This window comes from Acinonyx jubatus, chromosome E1 (assembly GCF_027475565.1).
Source record: "Acinonyx jubatus isolate Ajub_Pintada_27869175 chromosome E1, VMU_Ajub_asm_v1.0, whole genome shotgun sequence".
Lineage (NCBI taxonomy): Eukaryota > Metazoa > Chordata > Mammalia > Carnivora > Felidae > Acinonyx > Acinonyx jubatus.
In genome coordinates, this window is record NC_069397.1 from 17,379,164 (window position 1) to 17,397,463 (window position 18,300).

An 18,300-nucleotide genomic window follows, 5' to 3' on the forward strand; every position below is an offset into this window, starting at 1 on the left:
CGCCCAACCGACTGAGCCATCCAGGCGCCCCTAAAATACATTCATTTTAATATTACTTATGAATCTGTTGTTTCTGACATTTTAAGTGCTTAGAAGCTTAGCACTGAAGACCTGGAGGTGACAGCATCTGGCCTTCCTCCCGTCACCCTGCCCCCTCAATAGTAAAATGATTCAACAATAAACAAACCTGATTTGGTTTTATGTGTATTTTCCTTATTTTTACATTTGCTGCATTGCATTGGAATCTGGGTGTGTAGTACTGTTTTTAAATGTTCCACTCAAACAGGGAGGGTCTGATAACATTCAATTTTAGCTCAATTTCACATGCATGCTTTGTAAACTTAATGTGGGGCTAAGGGGCTAATTCTTGTGATGGGAGTGCTTTGGTTCATAGATGAGAGGATAATCACTGTTTAATAATAATAATAGTAATAATATTTCGAATGAGTTGTTTACTCACAAAATGTTGGTGACCTAGATGGCTGCGGTTAAGACAGGAAGTGTCAGAGGGCACCTGAGTGGCTTATTTGGTTGATGGTCAGACTCTTGGTTTCAGCTCAGGTTCTGATCTCATGTGGTTAGTGAGTTCGATCCCCGCATCGGCTGGCTCTGGGCTGTCAGTGCGGAGCCTACTTGGGATTTTCTCTCTCTGCCCCCTCCCCTACTTGTGCGCATGCATGCTCTAAATAAATAAACAAACAAACTTTAAAAAAAATGAAGTATCAAATTTTTTAAAGTGAAGGAGGAGGTAATGCTCTTCAAAGGTAACAGTGTTTGTGTAACCTAAGGCAAGTAGTTAGTGGTCCTACTGTGAGAAATTTTTCATTTTGGGCCTATCCCCAAATTGATTACCATACTTAATGAAAGGTAGGATGCAGTTGTAATCTCATCAATTTCCTGCTGCTCCTTAAGGCTCTCAAAGTACTTTACAGATGGGCTCCACTAACTAAACTTTGTAAATGACTAGTGTATTTTTTTGTGTGTAAGTATATAAAAGACATGTTTAGGTACTGTCTTCTTTTACATCTGGAGATGGGATTCATGTTGGTCTGTTTCAATTTCTTAGGTATATCTCCAAGATAATTTTTTAAAAGCCAAATCATAAAATGAGACAAATAAATTATCTAATTTGAACTGAAAAAGGATCCAAATAGTCACGACTGTGTGTCAGATGAAACACTGGTTTTTATTGAGCTCTCAGTGAAAAGACCAGTAATACTCAAAAGGGCTCAGTGAGATTTCAAGGTTCACGCTTGTAGGATTTATCAGTACTTCATCCCTTTTCGTGGCTGAATACTAGTCTGTTTATGGATATACCACACTTTTGTTTATTCGTTTATCAGTTAATAGACATTTGGGTTTTTTCTCCTTTTGGCTATTGGGAATAATGATGCTGTAAACTTTTGTGTGCACATTTTGTGTGGACATCTGTTTTCATTTCTCTTGGTTGTGTACCTAGGAGTGGAATTGCTGGGTCAGAGGGTAACTCATGTTTAACCTTTGAAGAACTGCTAGACTGGTTTCCAAAGTGGCTACACCATTTTGCATTCTTACCAGTATAGGAAGCTTCCAATTTCTCCACATCCTTTCTAATACTTGTTATTATCTTCTTGATAAAAACCTGTCCTGTGAGTGGGAGTGCTGTTTTTTGTTTTGTTTTGTTTTAACTTTTTTAATGTGTATTTATTCTCGAGAGACAGAGACAGTGTGAGTGGGGGAGGGTCAGAAAGAGAGGGAGACAGAATCTAAAGCAGGCTCCAGACTCTGAGCTATTCACACAGAGCCTGACGTGGGGCTCAAACTCACAAACTGTGAGATCATGACCTGAGCCGAAGTTGGATGCTTAACTGACGAGCCACGCAGATGCCCCTTGATTTGCATTTCCCTAATGGCCAATGATACCAAACATCTTTTCATGTGCTGATTATCCATTTGTATATTTTTTTGGAGAAATGTCCATTTTGATCCTTTGTCCAATTTTAATTGGGTACTTGGGGTTTTTTTACTATTATTACTAGGTTGTAAGAGTTCTTTGTATATTCTAGATGCCAAGTTCCTTGTCAGATACATGATTTGTAAGTATTGTCTCCCATTCTATGGGTTGTCTTTTCACTCACCCATTTTATTTTTCTAATTTTTGAGTCTTATGTAGAAGAAAGGTAGTTGATTTAAGCGCACTTTAATGGCTGTGCTTTTATTATCAATGTAATGACAGTGAGTAAAAGGTTTCTTCTGTGAACTCCAGTCAGGATGGTGCACCTCAGTGGAGAGAACCTTATCTGCCACCTGCCTTAAGGCACCACTAGTCACAATATAAAATTTCTGTGTATAGAAATCCCTCGTACTTGGAGATTCCTAGTTTAAGGAGGACAATTTTAATTTTCTCGCTTTGATTGGTGGCAGCTTGGGATGGAAATAACTCCAGATCAATTGAGGTATCTTTTGAACTCCATTAACAACAAAAATTGTACGCTGCGGTGAACTCACCTGTTTATATGTGTCTTTATGTAGGCCCAGATAGCAATAAATAGGGAGACAAAGTGAAGAGAATATTTGCCTGAAGGTTTTATATAGCTTATAAAAACAGTCTGTTTTGATGCCCCCAAGAGGAATTTTGCTACCTAGAAATGCAGCTGTCCAGCTTCTTAACAGAAATGGGTACATCTTTTCTCCTACAAGTGCTAAGGCAATAGAAAATAGATGAAGCTGAATGTTGTTTGCTTTTGGTATACATAAGAGTGTTAAAATCTATCTCTGAACCTTCTTGTCCCACCCCCAGCACATACACAGTTCCTTGGCGTGTAGTTAAGCAGGCCACCCTAGTCAAAGATTCTGGTTGGGGTTTTGATGATGCTCTCGGGGTTTTGATGGTTATATTATTATGATCATGCAGCACAGGCTCCTAGAAATGCATTCTTATTTTAAGGTGCCAGAATTTTAAATCACCACAGCAGGGGGAGGGGGGCAGTTTGTTTTCCCACCTCGACTTTGCTCTTCCTTTAACTTAAGAGTCCCCAGGGAGTACAAACATGGCCAGCTGCATTGCCATTCAATGAGTGACACTTATAAGAGCACCTCCACATAATGCTAGCCTCCCAAGAGACCGGACAGGAGTACAGCTGTCCCCCTGCCAGTTTCCTGAAAGAGGAGGACATTGTATTCAGTGCAAGTCCTAGACCAAATTTCAGAAAGGCACTTTGGTATTGCGGATTTGTCACCATGCCCAGGACACATGCACAGGTCACTAGCTGACTGTTTTTCCCATGACTTGGGAGCAGTTAAGAAGAATAAGAAGGTGACTCCTTTTTATGCCTGCCATTTACAGATGTCAAAGTCTTCATCCTTTAAAGCCTAATACTATTTCTGAATCTCGGTCTCAGCAAATAAGAAAAAAAGATGAAGTTTTAGCACATTTGCACGGGAGATGGAAGACACTTGAGGGGTACAATAGACACTGATAAAAGGAGAAATCATTGCTTTGACCCATCAGCAAAAAAGAATTTGTCTGCTATGTAGAGCTGTTGTTGAATTCACGGTAAACAAATTCCGAGCACACCTTACAAACTGATGAAATTTCAAGTAATGTAAAACTTGACTCACTCATTCAAAAGGCTACTTTCCCTTTTGCAACCGTGTACTAAATGCTCATTAAACTACTTAAAAGCCAGAGGCTGACCCGTTTCCTCCGCTCACTGCTGTGCAATACCTAGTAGTATTACAAATGAGAGAGACACAAAGATAAGCACTGGTTGGGGAACAGAAACGATGTCTAGTTCTACCAAGTGGGTGGTACCTTTGTTAACAAAAAACAAAAGGTGACCATTCCTTTCTCCCTAATTACATTTGCTTTCCTGTATGTTAATAGTGTTGGTTTTTAAGTCTTTGCCCTTCCCGGGTTTTTTTGTTGTTGTTTTGTTTTGTTTTGAGACAGAGAGAGACAGAGCACAAGCCAGGGAGGGGCAGAGAAAGAGGGAGACACAGAATCCGAAGCAGGCTCCAGGTTCTGAGCTGTCACCATAGAGCCCGATGTGGGGCTCGAACTCACGGACTGAGATAATGACCTGAGCCGAAGTCGGCTTAACCGACTGAGCCACCCAGGCGCCCCTCCCTGTTTTCTGATAAACTGTACGAGATATATCTCCCAGGAAATGTTTCCCAGTCTTGAAAGGACAAAAGACAGAGAGTGTAACAGCAGGGCAGGGACTCCATGCCTGAACCTACCTTCAGTCTTTCCCACTGATTTGGGCTCTGCGTGAGGCTCTTTTGAAATAAGCTTGAGTGAGCAAGAGGACTCTCCGCGAGGTTTGAATTTAACCGTAGCCCAAAGACATCACTTTACCACCCGGCCACACAAGGCTGAGGGAACCTCTCAGAATTACTAGCAAGCTTGAGTTCCAGGGTGGAACCCTGTTTGTAGCAGCATAAACACATTTACAGACTTTCTATCCAGCTGTGATCCTTAGAGGGATGTTGAATATTATTTTTCTCTGCTCTGCATTTGTGCAGAGAACAGAGCAGAGAAGCTAATGAAATGCATAGAACTTTAAGTGATTGTAGGTACGTTACAAAACTGGCAATGAGGAGCTACTGTTGTTCTTTCCACCAGCCCTGGGGTCCTATGCTGAGCTGGGAGCTTTTTAATTCTCACATGCATTGAACCATCAGATAGCATTCTACTGATTTTTGGTTTTAACGAAGCTTTGGAAACATTAGAGGGAAACTCTACAGTGAACTTTTTCAATTGGCAATCCTCAATTACTGGTCAAAATGCATTATGAAAATTATACTTCATTAATCTTGTTAAATGTGTCCAAATTTATGACTTTTCCTACCTAGTCCTTTCTTTAAAATTTTTTTAAGATTTTTTTTGAGTAATCTCTGCACCCAACATGGGGCTCAAACTAATGACCCCAAGATCAAGAGTTGGGTGCTCTTCTGACTGAGCCAGCCAGGTGTCCCTTATAATTTTTTTTTTATGTTTATTTATTTTTGAGAGAGACAAAGCTCGAGAAGGGAAGGGCCACAGAGAGAGGGAGACACAGAATCTGAAGCAGGCTCCAGGCTCTGAGCTGTCAGCACAGAGCCCGATGTGGGGCTCGAACTCAGGAACCACAAGATCATGACCTGAGCTGAAGTCGGATGCATAACCCACCAAGCCACCCAGGTGCCCCTTATAGTTCTTTTTATGCATAGGCTGGCTATATTCAACTTTCCTTGATCTTGCTTGCCATTTTTTGTTTTTGTTTTTTTAAGTTTATATATTTATTTTAAGAGAGACAGAGCAAGAGCTTGAGCAGGGGCTCGAGAGAGGGAATCCTAAGCAGGCTCTGTGCTGTCAGCGCAGAGCCCGATGTGGGGCTCGAACTCACGAACCGTGAGATCATGACCTGAGCTGAATCAAGACCCTTAACTGACTAAGCCACTCAGGCTCCCCTTGCTTGCCATTTTTTGAAAGCATCTTAAATATAGGGAGTATTCTGTCAGTGATTTTGGCCTTTTGATAAACATTGTTTGGCTTTATCATTTTTTTTAATGTTAATCATTTTTGAGAGAGAGAAAGAAGGAGAGAGTGTGAAAGGCGGGGGGGAGGGGTGGCGCAGGCAGCAGAGAGAGAGGGAGACACAGAATCTGAAGCAGGCTCCAGGCTCTGAGCTGTCAGCACAGAGCCTGACACAGGGCTCGTACCCATGAACTGTGAGGTCATGATCTGAGGTGAAGTCAGACGCTTAACCAACTGAGTCACCCAGTTGCCTCTCATTTTTGTTTTCTTTATCCTTCCTTTTTACTCCTCATGGTTTTGCCTGGCTTAGATGACACTTAGCCATTCTAGCTTAACTTAATTCTTATAACACCTCATTCCACGATATCAGACATCTTTGACTGCAGGCTTCAGTTTGTTGGTGTTGAAGTAAGCTGTATGGTAAGAAAAGTAGCTGCAGTTTATTGAAATTATGGGAAAGAACTCATGTCCAAGATTTGTATGCTTGCTGCGTAACAGCTTTCCTCAAATCTTATCGTTTGTGTGCACACGATCAGACCTTTAAGGGTGATCATTCTTTGGTTAGGGATCATCTGAGAGAAAAGTGGGCCAAAGGGAAAAAATTATGATGCTCTCTCTCTGAGAAGTATGTTCACCTCCTAAATAGGTCACTGGGGGTATAACTGGAAGGCTTCAGAAGCTCAAGTCAGCACTTAGCTGTGGCATCAAACCACGACAGCATAGTTTGACAGTATGCCCAGGAGATTACTTCAATCATGTAGGGTGGGGAGCTTTAAGGTTTATGAGTAAAATTTGGGGGGGGGGGGGTGGTAAAAGAGGGAGGGAATAGGCCCTGTGCTGCTTTGGTGCAAATTATTATTATTCTCTATTTTTCCTTTTTTTAAGGAGACCCTGTCAGAGGAGGGTAAATTAAGCAGAAATTCTCCTTAGGGAGAAGCAGCTGGGTCTTAAGTAGAAACCTGCTCCCTGTATTTAGTTGGATTTCAAATAAAGACATTGCTAGTGTTTTTAGTTTTCCCAGCCTTTATAGAATTTGAGGTCCAGTATCTCTAAGATGTAAACTGATCCAGATTTCCTGAGCTGTGTGTGCAAAAAGAATACGGCCTGGTTATTTCCTTGTTCTTGATAGTCCAATAAATTTGGCTACGGAACAGTACCCAGTTTTCCATACCTCTGAGACTCTTCTGGAATACACAGTTACAATTGTGGATTCTTCTTTCCAATGGAACATTCCCTAGGAACATCAGAAAGTGTTGAGGCCAGAATGTTGACTTCCAAAACAGGTGGGGGGCTCCAACATCTCTGATGAGGTGAATGAATGAAGCACATTTTTAAAATGTCTGTAGCCAGCTCATTTGCCATTGTGGAGAAGCCAGGATTGACAGAATAGCCAAACTCATGATAGATAAGGCCCTGTGGCACCCAGTCTCAGCTTGTAGAGAAGTTAGCAGAGGGAAAACACCTGGTTTAACTGTTGGTGCTCTACCCTCCCACCCTCCTTTTGCTGCACTGACTTTATAACCCTGTTCCCCAGGTGTCCTTCACTGGGAGGATGCCACAAACCAGCTCTGCATAGAAGGCAATGAAATTTGGGGGCACAGTCAGCTAGTTTGAAAGGACTGTATGCCTGTGGAAGTGACGCAACTAGCTAAGTTTTTCAATGGGGCATTTGTAATGGCCTGGCACTTCATTGGTTTCCTTGTTAACACTGCTACTGAGGCTTTGCATGAAAAAGCCAGCGGTCCTTGTACTTTTTATGTACTTTGTGGCATTAGCTGTGCTTGAGTCAGTAGCTAGGATGAAGGAGGGCAAGGACCCCTGAACTTTGTTTTTACCTCCATTGCCTTTCAGTATGGCCATCTTCCCTGCCTTTGAAAGGTAGGCTATATTGGAAGATAAAAACTGATGCCCATACAAGTGTCCAGAGGAAACTTACTGTTTAATGCTGACATTTAAATTTCATTAAGTTTTGTTTCTTCAAAACTTAGACCATTAAATTTGGATATATTAAGACAGCTTTTAAGTTTTAAAAGATATTTTTAAATTAAATTTTACCTGGCACCTCTTCGCTTTTCTAGAACAGAAGCTGGTTTCAGTTTACAAAAGGCTTGTTTTCTGTGCTCCTAGGTTCCTTTGTAGATCAAGATGGCTGCCAGGAGGCTGAGACGTGATGGTGGTCCTGTCAGTGATCACCTTCGCTCCCATTTTGGCTAATACCAACATATTTCCTGAGCTGGCCAAGGGCAGCAGGGCTGGTCTGAGGGAGAGTGGGCCTGTTCTGAGCATGTATTGTCTTTTGCAGTCACTCTTAACACAATGCCGTTAAATATAATTGCAGGATTTTTATCTGGTAGTGGACCTCAGATGGATGGATGAGACCCATGAACTGTGAAATTAAAAATCAAAACTGCTCAATGCTATTGTTTGCTGGTTGAACACCCCACCACCACCCAAAAAGGGGAGGGGACATATAGATGGAGGGGGGGCAGTGAAATCTTTCTTAGTCTGATATTTTAACTGAAACTGCCACATATGGCTCGAGAGCTTCTGATTCTTGGTGAATGATGGGTTCTGACAGGAAAGACCGTAGCAGTTCATGCGACTGACCTCTTTTAGAAGAGAGCCCGAGTGGAAGGCTGTTGGTGTATTGTGTACAGATATGCTGTCTGCATAGTGTTCCTGTTCAGCCTTTGTATTAAATAGAATATTTTGTCAGTCTAGGAAGAAAAAATGAAGTGTCTTCTTTCTTAAATATTGTTCATCCATCTTGCTTCCTTTTGTCCTAAGACACATACCAAAGCTTTTAATTTGGTTAAGTGATATTTCCATGTCTCCCCAGCTGCCTTTGGCTCAAGTTTTAAAATGTCAGTGTCACTTAGCTGGATGGACAGTTGCAAACCATACGTCGGTAACCTAACGTATTTTTTAAAAACAAGTCCACAGCCCAACACCATTTTTATCTGCATGTTTTAATGCAAAAAAATAGGTCTCTGAAATAAAAGGCAGTCTTTCTGCTTCCTTGTCTCCCTCCCTCTCTCCACCTCTCCCCTCCTCCCTTTGTTCTCTTGTTCCCCTCCCCCTTCTCCTTTCCAGTTCCATATTGAAAAACTGCTTGCGCTGGATGGATAATTAACGCAGAGCTGTGGAGCAACAGGTCCCATTGGTGGCGACTAAATCTGAAGTAAATGTTAATATCGTGCAGGTTCATATGTATTAATAGGTGGAGGAGATGAGTGAGGTTAGACTCAGATCAGCCACACTGGTATATGACTTGAAATAGATCCTCTTAATTAGAGAGCCAAGAACCATGACAACTAACGTCTTCCACCTGCAGTGGTGGGCTGCAGCCTCATTAGTGAATGAAAGAGGCATTCTAAATTAAAACTGGACTTCATCCTTTGGCTGTGAGTTGGGATCATCTGGCTCTGGGCTTTGAATCTTTGACATGGAGAGGTCTATCAATGCAGGCATTACAGTTAGCTGAGGGGTGCAAGTTTGTGGTTTTCTCTTTGAGGACTCCAGAAATAGACTTTTTTAAAGTTGTATTTATTTTTGAGAGAGGGAGAGATTGAGCCTGGCACAGGGCTCAGTCTCACAAACCATGAGGTCGTGACCTGAGCCGAAATCAAGAGTCAGACGCTTAATGGACTGAGCCACCCAGGTGCCCCAGGCCAGGGCTTTTTTTTTTTTTTTTTTTTTTTTTTTTTTATTCCTAAGTTTATTATTTACTTTTTGAGAAAGCAAGTGGGGGAAGGGCAGAGAGAGAAGGGAGAGAGAATCGCATGCAGACCCACACTGTCAGCACAGAGACTGATGTGGGGCTCAAACTCACTAACAATGAGATCATGACCCGAGCTGAAGTTGGACACTTACCCTACTAAGCCACCCAGGCACCCCTGGGCCAGGGCTTTTTAATAAATGATCTGGGAGGAAACATCCAAAGCAGTGAAGATGGATATTCTGCAAAAGCTCTGTCCACAGGGCACTCTTTAAAGAGCTGCCAGTTTTCCAAGACAAGCCAGCTCGTGTACATTCTGGGGCTCACCTTCCTTTCTATGACTTGGACAGTTCTCAGAAGGAATCTAAAGGTTCATTTGCTATTGGGTTCTAGATGGACATAAAACACCCATTCCCAGGAAAATGTCCTCCCTTCCAGAACTTTCCTTCTTTCAGGCAGTTTTTCAAAATACAGAAATACACCTGCTTCCAAAACTATAGTTTCCTCCTGAACCCCTCAAGATCCTTAATTTTGCCGTCTTTAAAGGATCACTGACTGACTTACCACTTGCTGAATAGTTCTGAATTATGGAAAAAGAGTAGGGAAAAGGTCACTGCCACCTTCAGGTACCAAATAACCAAATTTCTGGGGCTCTTTGAGTCTGGCATCTGTGCACAGTTAAGTCTTACATAGCTCTGTGTGGCAAGGATCAGGGTGTATTCGATTGTATGAGGTCTCATTGTCAACTGTTCTTTTCATGATGTTCTAGCCTGTGATCCCTGAGAACAGGGACCATGTCTGAAATTTCACCACTTAGCACATTGCCTAGCATAAAATGATTGTCCATTAAATGCTTGAGAGGACAAATGACTTTGGTCCTCTCTCCCCAAAGAAGAGTAGTTTGTTTCTTGGTGGGGTAGATAATAACCACTTGTCCCTCCTCCAGTGTGGTACCTCCAGCGTGGCATTGGTTAGTAAGCAGTGGGAACTCAATAAATGTTGACTGATGTCGAAGGAAATGCTCGACCTTGAGGGTTGAGGAAGATATTTTAGCGAATATTCCACTGTGTTCCCCAGAAATAAGAGAACTACCAAAGGTTTTTTACAAACAGCTTGGGCTCAAGATTTGAAAGAACCAGGAAACTGATTCGAGTTCTAATTCTGCAACTTAACTGGCTCCATGGCTTCAGATGAATCCCATTTCCTCACCTGTATGACGGGAATAAGAATTGTCACAGTGTGCTGGTGAAGATCAAATAAGAGCATCTGTGAAAATACTTTGTGAACTGTAATATGCTATGTAGACGTAAGATGAGATTGTCACTCTGCTGTTTCTGAGCTTTAGTGACTAGGAAGCATACTGATGTCTTTACAGGCAGTACTGGCTCATTATAGTGTCCTCATGGTTTTCACTGCTGCACAGCAGAAACTCTAATAGAGCATTTCCAACATTACCTGACTTTTAACTTTTAATGATTTCCTTTTATAGAGAATGGCTCTGAGCACCTTGTCTTCGTTGATATATAGGGATGAGCGGGAGCTGAGACAAAGCCTTGTTTTTCTTGACAGACATATCCTGATTTAAAGACTCTGGTAGGCGTGTAATCGTTTCAAAGTTGCACACTAAACTTATGGGAACACCATTCTTATGGGAGAAAGAGCTTTAAGATGGGCAGCTGAGATGGGGAAGTCTCCAGAATGTGTTATGTACATGGGTGTCTTGAAGCTGCAGAATCTCCTTTCTCCCTGGAATCCTCTCCCTGTTGGCAAAATTTCTGATAGCGAATCAAACCAGTCTGTCTGCACAACAGCCTCTTTCGGAACTAGTTCCTGAGCTTATTACTCCAGTGACAGTCTGTCTTTCCTGGATCCATTTCATGAATCCCTTTTGCTCTAGATATTTGAGTTGAAAAACTGCCTTCTAAATATTAGCTTGAAAGGAATTACTAGGGGCAAAGAGGAAACATTGTCATGAGAAAGCTTTATCGTGGGCAGTTTCTGTATTCCGGGTGTACCTGTGATGTTCATTTTCTAGAAACATAAACTTTCCTTCCCTATCCATCCTATCATATATTACTGCCTTCTCTCAAGATAGCACATTTTCGGGTCACCTGGATAGCTCAGTCGGTTAAGCAGCCGACTCTTGATTTCAGGTCAGGCTCAGGTCATCATCTCACAGTTCGTGGGATCTAGTCCTGAGTCCAGCTCTGTGCTGACAGCCTGAAGCCTGCTTAGCATTCCCTCTCTACCCATCCCTGACATGACTCGTGCACTCTCTCCCTCTTTCTTGCTTTCAAAATAAATAAATAAACATTTAAAAAGATGCCACATTTTCAAGTTTATTTCAAGATGCGCATTCTGTCTTTGAGAAAGCAGCAGAATCTCAACAAGGTCTCACTTTTAAATGTTCTGTGCTCATCCTGGAAATAACATTCTGACTTCTCTGTACTATTCCCTAAACTCACAGCCCTTATCACACACTTTAGTGCAGACAAGAGGAGCCTGTGCCCATAATTTAGAATTCTGAGAAACAAGTGTTCTTAAGGTTGGTATCTCTAAAATCGATCCTTTAGAAACCAACCAGGAGCTACTTTTAAGAGCCCCTTAATACAGACTTTAAGCAATTTACCCCCGTGTTAAGAAAAAGAACCAAGAAACCAAATTGTTTAAAGAGGATTTAAATGAGTCAGGTTGGTTTGCAAGTGTGGACTTTGACTTTGATATCTTACCATTTCGTGACTTAGAAAACAAATTATTTTGTGTGCGATTTAACCACCAAAACAAGTGCCTGCCTAACTGCATTGCTTTGCCTCATTTGCTTCCTAGAAGCCTATTTTAGTATTCCCCAGTTCTGTGTGTGTGTGTGTGTGTGTGTGTGTGTGTTTACTTGAGAGAGAGTGTGAGCAGGGGAGGGGCAGATAGAGAGGAAGAGAGGATCCCAAGCAGGCTCCACACTGTCCATGCAGAGCCCATTGTGGGGCTCGATCTCATAAACTGTGAGATCATGACCTGAGCTGAAATCAAGAGTCGGATGTGCAACCAACTGAGCCACCCAGATGCCCCAGTGTTCGCCAGTTCTCTAAAGCTTTATTGAGTACTTCGTGTATGCCAGGCACCTCGCAGAGTGTGGAGGTACAAAGGTAAATCATAGAGAAGGGGGTTCCAGTGCATAATAGTTTCAGTACAGTGTGGTACAGAAGTGCTATAGGGAATCGGGCTGCCAGAGAAGGCGTCCTGGAGTTGTAATATCTGACTTGAGCCCCAAAAGATAAAGAATCCACTGGGTGAAGGAATGAGGGAAGGGCCAGCTTTTGTGGTTGTAAGTAGCAGCTCCAAAATGAACAGACACACAGACTAAAGAAAGGGTATATAGACTGTGTGGGGAGCCACCAGGTTAATGAAGCTAGAGAAAGAGGCAGGATTCTGGCCACAAGGGTCTTAACCTACAATACTGAGGAGTTTGAACTTTATCCTATAATGGATAGGGTAGGGGTGATACTGAAGGGCTTTTTAATAAGGAGGGTGATATGATCAGAATTGTGTTTTCAATAACTCATTCTGCCAGTAGGGGTTGGGGCTAGATTGAGGGAATCATGAAGGGTGGCCAGGAAGCCATTTACATCTTAGTAAAAGGTCTCGATTCAAACCACCTTGCCTTGCCCTTCTCTGCTTTACATGTTTGGTAAAGAGTATCTTGGTACAAAGCCAAATGGGCAGATGAAAAGAAATGATGAAAAACAGAATCAGAAGTGACAGCCTTTTCAGGGTTAATTTTAATATGATGGTTGCTGAAGCATAGCAGAGTCTGTAAGCCTTTGCAAATTACATGCATACATTTCATTAGTTTGGATATAGCCTATGCAGAAATCCATTGGTGAGAACTAGGGAAGACTTTACAGGTGACATTCACCTATGGTCCTCTAGGGCTTGAAGACCTGTCACAACAGGCCAGTATGCCTCCAGGTTTTCTGCATCCTACTAAGGATCTCCTGAGATTCCACCAGTGAAACAGGGAGGAAAGGAAGCAAAGAGCTGTGAGGACTTAGTGGATATCCTGACATGTATATTCAGGTCTCCAGGGAAGCGTGGCAAAGCAGAAGCTAGGAAAATTTGCCAAGCCAAGTGCTCTTGTAGATAGAAACAGTAGAGAAGCATAATATTAAGCCTTGGGACTTCAAGAAGAGTCCTTATATATTCAGCCCTCAATTATTTTTTTAGTATTTCTTTTTTTTTTCTTTTTTTTTTTTTTTTTTTTTTGGATGAAAAACTCCCTTCTGACTGCTAGAACCAGATATAAGAATTTCTTTAGCATAAATGTATCCTCATTCTCCATAACAGAATTTCTGATTCTGTAGGCCTGAAGTGAGGTCTCAGAATTTGTGTTTCTTTGCTAATAAGTTCCCTGATGACACTGATGCTTGCTTCTCATCTGGGAACCACACTTTGAGAACTGCTACTGTACAGACTTAGAAATGTGACTCTCTCAAGAATTTAATAAAGTCTCCTACATATGGTTCTTGGTGTAACTTTAGTGGAAATCAGTGATCTGGAGGTTTAGTAAGGCCAGCCCTATACAGCTCTAATTTTGATTCAGTATTGACTGAGTGACTACTGTATGCACAACCTCTGTATTATAAAGCTACAAGGTGGAAAGAGATTTAGTCCTTGTCTTGGTCCCTCTAATGAAAAAAATAAGAGGGGCACATGGCTGGCTCAGTCAGTAGAGCATGTGACTCTTGATCTCAGGGATGTGAGTTCAAGTCTCGCATTGGGCATAGAGCTTAACTTTTTAAAAATTGGATTGGGGGTGCCTGGGTGGCTCAGTTGGTTAAGCATCTGACTTCGGCTCAGGTCCTGATCTCATGGTCCCTGAGTTCAAGCCCCGTGTCAGGCTCCGTGCTGATAGCTCGGAGCCTGGAGCCTGCTTCAGATTCTGTGTCTCCCTCTCTGTCTGCCCCTTTCCTGCTCTCTCTCTCCCAAAAATAAACAAACACTAAAGAAAAAAATTGAATATACGGATGGATGGATGGGTGGATGGATGGATGGATGGATGGATGGATAGACAGAGAAAGAAAGAAAAGAGAAAAGAAAAGAAAAGGGAAAAGAAAGAACTGGGGCGCCTGGCTGGGTCAGAAGAGTGTGCAACTCTTGATCTTGGGGTTGTGAGTTCAAGCCACACTTTGGGTGTAGAGATTACTTACATAAAACTTAAGAAAGAAAAAAGAGGGGGTGCCTGGGTGACTCAGTTGGTTAAGCATCCGACTTCAGCTCAGGTCATGATCTCACGGTTCATGGGTTCAAGCCCCGCATTGGGCTCTGTGCTGAGAGAGAGCTCAGAGGCTGGAACCTGCTTCAGATTCTCTGTCTCCCTCTTTCTCTGCCCCTCCCCTGCTCATGTTCTCTCTGTCTCTTTCTCTCTCTCTCAAAAATAAACATTAAAAAAAAAAGAGAGAACTGCCACACAAGGGAAAACATGAGAAGTCGCAAAAGAGAACTAAATCATACAATCCACATATCCAGGAGGTCCCAGTAATCCAGGCAGAGCACAGGGAGGAGCTGTACTCAGTTACATGTTGCTGTGTAACAAACTACCCAAAACTCAGTGGCTTAAAACAGACACTGGTTATTCTCTCTCACAAGTCCATGTGGTGACTTAGCTCAGCTGGGTGGTTTTTCTGTTCAGCATTGTGTTGTCTGGGACCACAGTACTTTAGAGGCTCTACTAAGCTGGCATGATCTAAGACAGCTTAGTCACATAGCAGTAATTCATGCTGGCTTTTGGCTTGGAATTCAGAGGAAGCTGTTAATTGGAGCGCCTTAACTCTCCTGAGTGTGGCCTCTTGGCGTGACAGCAGGGCCCTGAGATGGAACATTCCAAACATGAAAAAATGGAATCTGCAGGTCTCTTAAGAGCCAGCCTCGGAAGTTACAACATAGGTCACCTCTGCTGCGTTCTACTAGTCAATACAAGTCACAAGTCAAGCCTAATTCAAGAGGAAGGAAATGGCCTACCTTTAGATGGTAGGAATAGCAAAGAATTTGCAGCCATCTTTAATTAAGCCTTACAGGATTAATAGGGTTTAAGAGGCATAGCATTCTAGTGGGAAAGGGCTCTAGAGAAAGAAATATCAAGTCTTCAATTTGACTTGGCGAAAGCGTACCTGAAAGGGTCCTGGGAAGCTAGAATGGGACCGTGCTACACAGGGCTTTGAATTGCAGATGAAAGAGCTTCTACTTATACCGACAAACTTTGAAGACTGTAGAGAACCTATCAATGATTCTATTAGCATGATATAGTTGGGGGATGATTCTCAAGGCTCCAGACTACTTCTGTCTTTCTCTGTAAAGCCCAATGTTGAGAGCTCTGGATTTGGCATCTCTTCCTAAGATGTGGGAGTAGGTCCTCACTCTTTAGGTTATTGTAAACGATGCCATGTTAGCATCTTGAAAGATGAGAGAAAGAGCCCTGGCAGTGCTACAGGACGGGCCAGAATAGGAGTCGAGGGACAGGTAGCTCTGTGCCAGACCTACCTAGGCTTTTTCCTGCTGCATCAAAGGTTAGTACTTAGTCTTGCCCTTGTCTTTTCCCCACAGTAATCCTCCACTGAGTGAAGAGATGTTGCCTCCTGGGGAGTGGATGTGTCACCGGTGCACTGTTCGCCGAAAGGTAATAATGGCGCTTTCTGAAGGCTTTGCTCAGAATGCCAGATCTAGAGCACTGATATTCTAGAGCTAAGACGGCCTGGCCCTGAAGGCATTTTCGTCCCTTCTTCTTGTCTTTTCCAGCCCTGGAATCACCCTCACTCTCCCCATGGTGACTGTTTGGAATCCAGTAGGGCCTAAAATCCAAACATGGGCTGCTGAAATGGGCAGAAGAGGTGTGTTAATTTATTGAGCCATGTTCATTCACTAGTGACAGGAGTAGACTGAGGAGTTGTAGACCTCCTGAAAAGTGGCCTGAATGTGGCAGTTCTATCCCTGACTGAAAGTAGCTGAAGAAAAGCAAGGCTGCTTCTCCAGCTTGATGGAAGAAGGATGCCCCTCACCCCAAGGCAAATAAGGCTTGGCTGGGTGTGTGGGAGAGTACTCGGAAGCCTTTGGTACCCCAGGTTGCCTAATCTCTCTTTAGCTCCCCTTCCCTTGGCTTTGATAGTTCAGTACTGGCTTTGAGAACATGATTTTCTACTTTGAGAACTTTTGTGGGGTGCGAAAGCTAAATTCCTCTTTATCAAAAAAGGAAGTAGGTGTTTTTCCAGTCAGAATATGAGAGACCCAATCCTCAAATTAGAGGCTGTGAATTAGAATCTGTCTATGAACTGTAAACCATCCCCTTCCCTCCCCCCACACTAATCACACACCAAGCAACTTGCCTTTGTTGTGACATCACTTCTGTTTTCCTGGCCCCTGAACATGATGTCACAATGAATGATGATTTCCTTGGTTGCAGAAACAGGATGAGATGATTCAGAGATTGTGGTTTATGTGTGTAACAGTTTTCAGCCTTTAAGAAGGTAAACAGACTTTTAGTTTTCAACATCTGCGCACGGGTTCTTATTAAAAGGCAAGGCAAGGCCAAGTCAGCCAGGTAGCCCCAGCTATGGTTTGATTGCCCCTGAAGTCCACAAACCAGGCTGTCCTCCAGCCTAACCACCTGTCCACATCTCTTCCTGTGCATCCCCAGTTAGGTTAGAGCAGAGCCAGTTAGAAGCACCTACCAGCCAGGAGGCCTTTCAGAAACCTGCCACTCCAGAAACTGGACGTGAAAGAAAAAGTAAAACCAGGAAAAGAGGGTGGAGAAGAAGAACTAACATTATTTTAGTGCCCGTCAAATGCTGGGTATTTTACATATGTTCTCTCATTTAATCCATGCAGCCATTTGGGGTGCCGGTGATAGTACCTCCATTTTAGAAAGGAAGAAACTGAGGCTTACAAATGTAGAATGAGGACTCCAAAGAATTAACAGAGCCAAATTGTCTTACTCCAAATTTCTATTGCCTCTTCATCAGTTTTCTAGAAACAGAGCTGCTTGACAGGGATTATAGTAGCCTTTTTCTAACGTAGTGTGCTTTCCCCGAAATGCCACAGTGACATGCTCTCAAATGGACTTTTTTGCCTACCAGTGCCAAATCTGCCTTTTCCACCACCACTACCTCTATCCCTCTTCGGCCTCCTGTAGTTACGCTGAAGTGGACTGAAATGATTCATCCTTTGGGCCTCATTAACCTTTGATGTTCAGGTCCTGTTCCTAGTGGAGGCTAGATCTTCCCCCAACTCAGCCATCCCTTTCACATATGTCACCCTCTGTCTCCACCATATCTTTGAAAGGAGGAGAAGAAAGGTTTTACTAATCTTACTTTACAGACAGGGAAACTCCTGCCCACCAACCTGAGTCATCCAGGGTCATAAGCAATCATGGCAGAACTGGGACAGATCCCGGGTCTCCTGATTAGAGACCAGTGTTAAACCTTCATTTGACTGCTCTTTGGAGTCCTAGAGGAAAATGTAATACCAGTCGTGCAGTCCTACTGAATAAATATAGTCTTTTTCCATTTCCCCACATTCCCATTTGAAGAAGTGTCCTTTCCAGAGTCCTAGTAAAACTTGAAATACTGAAAGCCACCATTCTCAGACACTGTGGTCGCTGGGTGGCTACCTTCCACACACAACCCCACCACCTTGCAGTGTAGTTACTTCCCCTGTCAGCACCCAACCTCCCTGGACAGGGACCTCTGTTTGCCTATCTTACCTTTGCTTTTGCAGACTTTATTTTGAGCAAAATTCTTAAACCCATTCAGGAGGTCAAGATGCTCCATGGCAAACTACAGTGATGTTGAGTCCTGCTATATTTTTCTCACCGTTCTCACTTAGCCTCACTAAATTTATTCTCGCTGTGGTAACTTTTAATCCCTTTACCCCTGTACTTTGTATAGAGATGGTGTGCATCAAATGATGACTTCAAGTAAATGATGTGTGATAAATGTGCGTAATTGTTTCTAACTTTCCCTGCCGTCTGGTGATTCTCTGCTGCAGTTTCGCCAGCTTTAGTTTAGTTCAGCTGTAGTTTTGTCAACTTGGACAGACC

General features: G+C 42.8%; 1 protein-coding gene across 5 annotated transcripts in view; it reads left to right on the forward strand.

The window, feature by feature from the left end:
* Positions 1 to 18,300, forward strand: part of PHF12 (PHD finger protein 12) — a 41,153-nt gene that overhangs the window by 6,439 nt on the left and 16,414 nt on the right. For 4 of the 5 annotated variants that reach the window (XM_053212794.1, XM_053212795.1, XM_027034531.2 and 1 more), the window contains one exon: positions 15,813 to 15,885. In XM_053212794.1, the coding sequence (XP_053068769.1) occupies positions 15,813 to 15,885 (73 nt within the window). Of the gene's footprint in view, positions 1 to 14,302; positions 15,240 to 15,812; positions 15,886 to 18,300 lie in introns of those variants that run through there. The other variant, XM_053212797.1, reaches the window with a different exon arrangement.